The 5475-nt window shown below is 34.7% G+C and overlaps 1 protein-coding gene across 1 annotated transcript; it reads right to left on the bottom strand.

Moving 5' to 3' along the window:
• Positions 1 to 932: 932 nt before the first annotated feature.
• LOC111391131 (probable beta-1,4-xylosyltransferase IRX9H) lies at positions 933 to 4747 on the bottom strand. Its single transcript, XM_023016278.1, has 5 exons — positions 4678 to 4747; positions 4536 to 4579; positions 2975 to 4140; positions 1156 to 1405; positions 933 to 1070 (listed from the first exon to the last, which is right to left on the bottom strand). The coding sequence occupies exons 3-5, from the start codon at positions 3865 to 3867 to the stop codon at positions 933 to 935; spliced, it is 1281 nt and encodes a 426-aa protein (XP_022872046.1). The 5' UTR covers positions 3868 to 4140; positions 4536 to 4579; positions 4678 to 4747.
• Between the last annotated feature and the right edge of the window lie 728 nt (positions 4748 to 5475).

Here is a 5475-nt window from a genome sequence, read left to right as displayed (position 1 = left end):
ATAAATCAAACTATTCCTTGATCATTCATCACCAATACAACAATTACAATTCTCTCATCTTCTCTTCTTACATTCTCACTCATTTTCTTTAAGAGATTATTGACCATAGAATGGTTTTCTTTTAGTGGACCTTTGGATCCAACTATTTGTGCAAAGTTTGTTTGAGCTATATGACGAACAATCAAATCATTGTATTCTGGAGGGGACAAATTATAGAGAAATTTTATTGTACTGTGTTTTAGGCTTTGTCAACTGCAGGGAGCTTGAATCCCTTCAAGAGATCGAGATATCCATGCTTCAGTCTGTCCTATTTCGTTATTATCCTATACATTTGGTAACTCCACTTTCTATTCTTGAAATTTCACCAACAAAGGTGATCTTGCATAGCGGAGTAAAAATGGAAAAAGAGGAAGGAACGAAGTAACTTCCACTCAATTCTTTGCTTACACAAGTATCTGTAGAACAAAGAAATCATATATTCTGCCCCCAGGGCACATCTCCAAGTAGTAAAAGGGGATGGTGGAAAAATCCAACTTTGCTTGAGGCTGCCGCATCAAGGGTTCGAATCCTAAAATATGGATTTGGTTCTTGGGTAAGTGTAAGTGTACAAGCAGCCTTCCACCTTGTACTCTTGGAGACATAACTTGCGATTTACCTCCCTCACGATACTCCAGGACAGGGTCGGTGGGGGACCCTTAAAGTTGGGGTTCAACCTTTTTTTAATAATATTAAACTGTACGAAGGCACCAAAACTTGGAGGTCAATGCTTTCCCCATTCAAAGTTGCCATAAATCAGCCGCTTTCTCTTACCATTTTTTTTTGTCTTTGAAAAAACCTCTCTCTCTCTCTCTCTCTCTCTCTCTCTCAACATTTTTTTATCCTTGATAGTTTCTGTGTGTATATATATAGCCTAAGATTTTAGATCCAGGCATTCAAGTAAAAATGAATGAGAANTGAGGACGGGTATACAAGTCCACATTACGTTGCCAGACCATAATTTTATTGGTGTCTGAAGGAAAGCATTCCATTTGGCTTTCGTCTTCCACAATTTGCTCGATAAATGTGCTTGCCTAAAATGCAAAAGATGATATCAGAACAAATTTGCCCATATTCTGTTAAACTTAAGTGTGATCAAAGTGGTACCAAGAGACTCACTTGGAAACCTTCTTCGACTGTATCAAGTTGCCGGATTGGTTCAAGAGTAGGCCGGTGCCATCTCTTTGGGTCCCAAATAATAGTACTATTAAAAGCAAAACCAGACATCTCAGCATGGAATCTACGAAACCTTTTCGTCATATCATTCGTGTGCCATCCTCTCACTTCAGAGCCATTACAAATTGGACCCTCGAATTCAGTATGTCTTCCTGTTTCCACTAACTTGGCCACTACCCAGGTTCCGAACTGCCTGCATTTAGAAAATTACCTTCTAATTTTCGATAAACGAGGCACCAAGGACAATAATAATCAATTCTGTAACTCCAAGATGAATACCACGGACAAGAATAATCACTTTGAGGCTGATCTGTTCGGCCAGAGTGCATGGATTAAACGTTAGACTCATTGGCAAGATTTGACTCAGAGTCACTTTCAAGGTTTACCCCATTTACAGTAAATTAAAAATAATAAAAAATAAAAAATCCATTTGCATACACAACAAAGAACCTTAATAAATGGAGTGGATGTACTTTTTCAATGTTGCTTTTCGCTTTCTATGAAACCTATATTCATGAAAAGGTGCTTGCACGAGGAACCAACCCATTATGGTTCATAATAAAAAAGGATGTGCATGAAAAGATCTTTGTTCAATATGTCTACAACCCAGCAACCAATAGCACCATGCTTAAAGCTCCTCCAGTAAATTCAGTCCCAAATGCAGATTGCCTATCGTCAAGAACATAAACCCGAAACTCCAATACAGATTGGCATGAAGTTTCTTCGCAATATTCCCAACAGACTATAGATAGAAAATAAATTTTAAACATAAGGCTTCTATAATCCAGAGTTACGATGGTAGAAATGAACTCCAGAAAAGTAAAACTACAGCCAGAATGATTTGTTAACCTTAAGTAATCTATACAGTTCAAAGAAAACAAAATAAGTTTTAAACAAGATGTTACATGATAACGCTTCCACAAGTTTGTAGAAAATATATACTGCATATACAACTCGACTCTGGAAGCATGCTTTATATTTTCATAACACGTGTTCAACATGCACAACTACATTTTGTTTTCACCATTGCATAAAAATATGAGTTGATCAAAGATATAATCTTATGAAGCTTGATCTGAAAGAGTCCTGTTTCGTCCACCTTTTTATTTTATTCTAACCATAATATCAGTATTTAGAGTTGTATGTTTGTCCTCGTTTTCTTCTATAATCTTCAAACAACTCCAATAAATTTAACTTATAATCTGCAATAAAATATAATACAGTTACCTTAAAACTAAGCATACAAATAAAGATTACGGAGAACTAGATAGTCACACCAAACATGCATGCGTGGTACAAGTGCATAAGAAATTTGTTCACTTCATAATAGTCATCTATAATTCTTCATATCAAAACATGCAACACTTCATAATAGTCATCTATAATTCTTCATATTAAAACATGCAAATTGCCCCCGTTTGGTTAAGCTAAAATTCAAATTTTTAGTAGATTTTGATAGAAGCTGATGAAATGTATGATTGAAAAATTGATAAAAAAAACTATAGATACCATGAAATATGTAGTCGAAAATGAGTTTGAGGAAAAAATGATTTTTGAAAATGAGGGCCATACAGAGGCCTAATATCGTTAAGAAAGCATTCTGACGGACCTTGACACTCTTTTTACAAATTAACAACCAAATGAATATATCTTGTACAAGGATCTGCAAGTCTCAATGTGCCAATGAATTAAATTAGAACCAGACAATATTACAGAGAAATTTAGAGTCTAGATTGTTCAAGGAAACTGAAAAAAGAAGTACCTGATTTGTCTCATTTGGTTAAAGAGACCATTGGAGTATATGTTATCATCATCTGCAAAGTAAACAATTCCATTGAGACGGTGAGTTTCAATGTGTGAGAGAGCCACGTTCCTAAGGTGCACAGCTCTTTCATTTTTGTCAATTGAGTTATTATCACATACTAGATGCCTGTACAAGACACCTGTTTTCCCCAACAAGTTTGCTATTTCCACAGATGGAGACTTCATCTCCACCACAATCCACAGAGAAGGACGCTGGATCAGTTTTAATGTGTTTGCCAGACGATTCATATAATATGCCTGAAGCGGCCGAGCATATGTTGGTGTCACAATGATCAAAAGCTTATGGTGCCCCAAATTTGAACCTTGACAGGTGTCATTAAAAATTCCATCTATTGGTTCAACATTCACCCCTTGCTGCTCTAACGTTGAATTTTCAATTACGGACAATCTGTCAACTACCACAGCCGACGTCTCATTTACGTGACCGGCGTAACCCTGACTGTTTGCTACTGGTTGGAGCACCCCGACGTAGATATCTTGGTATTTCGACATAACATTGATGGATAGATTCAGTGAAATAAACGGAGAAAGACCAACAAAAATCCCAATAACAAAACATAAAAAGAAATGTAAAAAAACTCTTCGCCAAATTTGTCCCTTTAGCTTTGACCTATCTAAGGGCCGAGAAGATTGTGATGAGAAAAGGCCAAGTACAAAATGTTGGGCTTTGTACCATGCATAGTCCAAAGAAGCCCTGGAAGGCGGCAACAGTGGGTAATTCTGACTGTTTGAAGATGACTTGGACAAAGGAGATGCAAGCTGACATGCTTCCCCATTCAATAAAGTTCCTGATCGAGGCACTGGAGATAAAGTTCTTCTAAAAGATGACATCAGAGCTCCTTTCAAAAATCCTGTTTTCCCCACAATGTGCTATCTTATCAAAACATTCCAATATCACATATACCAAAAATACGCTCAGTTTCAGTCGATTCCCCAGTGAGTTCTACAAAACTTACAGGTTATGAATCTTTAAAAAGTACTGCAATGCTGGCCTTCGCATTGAAAATGGTGGCATCAATCTTGTAGCAAACACCACCCAAAAGCCAATAAATCTTCTTCGTTTATTCTTCCTTTCCAAAATCAGAATTATAGTTTCCCTCTATGCTGTATTCAGAGAAAGAAAAAAAATAATACGAAATTATTTATTAAACACATTAATCCATTGTCACTGTTTAGGCATTATCTTCACTTTCCAAAATCTTGAGCAAACATTCAGAAATATTATACAGATGCATTCTGAGAAAGAAAGTTCAAAAATCCAAATCAAAATGTGAACTTTCTCGAACGAAGTTATCATAGGCACATGACTATTGTGTAAATTGTTTATCTTATTGAAAGAAGCTAAAGTTCGTCGTACAAAATGGAAAATTTCTCAAAAACAAGAAACAAATCTCCAAAAACCCATACAAGAGATACTCATAATTTTCAAAGTAGACCTTCAAACAAATCAGATTTAAAGTTCCAAGTAAGAAAATATGAGCTGAAAAGTAAAGTGTTACCATATATCCATCCAACGAGAAATGGGTCACCAATTCTCAAAAATCTGCAAAGCAGAGAATAAACAAGAACCAAGGAGCTCTTACATAAAGTCCTGCTTCTATAAATAAATAAATAAAGTAAAATAAAAACAGAACTTCTTACGAAATTTGGATGTGAAATGTGCCGATTGATTGTCGAAGAAACGATGAATGTATGCTGTAAGCACTAAGTCACTATAAATCACACGAGAAAGGAAGTGATCGGTGTTGGGAGTTTATATAGCACAAAACAGAAGGGCCCACTGAGAAATATAAATTTCAGAAATTTGCATTATTGGTACTCAATCAATTACCATCTTCAACTTATGATCCGACAATTGCCTGTCCAAATTGTCATCAAATCGTCAGATGTTGCTCAAGACTACATGTCTACTAAAATAAATTGACAAAGAAAAAATCCATAATTAATTCTAAATTGGTGAGAAGATTTTTTTTCGAATAACATTCAATGATTAGCTTAAAAATTGTGAAATGTTGAAAATATGTTTAAAAAAAAAAAATCTATCTAAATGCCTCTATTTACCTTGAATTAATCAATGTTTTCTTGAATCTTTTGTTTCTAGAATTGGGATGTTAGTTAATTATAAGTAGGTAAATAATCAATTTGTTTTAATGAATCATTTAAAACTTAAAACTTCAAAGTTATATAAAAACTTATACATTTTGGGATGATTTAAAATAAGATATTTGCTACAAATTACCTAAGTTTAAAAGGCCACGATTTCATTTCATTTTTCTCTTTATTTTGCTTAGCAACTTCATGTATTGCATACCATTCATTAAATTAGTAAAGCTTAATTTCACGTGAATAAAAAGACAAGAAGAAAATTATATTGTACATATCTTTCTTTATTAATCTTATTCCGTAAAAATATACCTAATGTGCAGTAAAATAGATTTG

The sequence above is a fragment of the Olea europaea genome, unplaced genomic scaffold (assembly GCF_002742605.1).
Source record: "Olea europaea var. sylvestris unplaced genomic scaffold, O_europaea_v1 scaffold759, whole genome shotgun sequence".
NCBI lineage: Eukaryota > Viridiplantae > Streptophyta > Magnoliopsida > Lamiales > Oleaceae > Olea > Olea europaea.
This window is presented reverse-complemented; position numbering and strand designations above follow the sequence as displayed.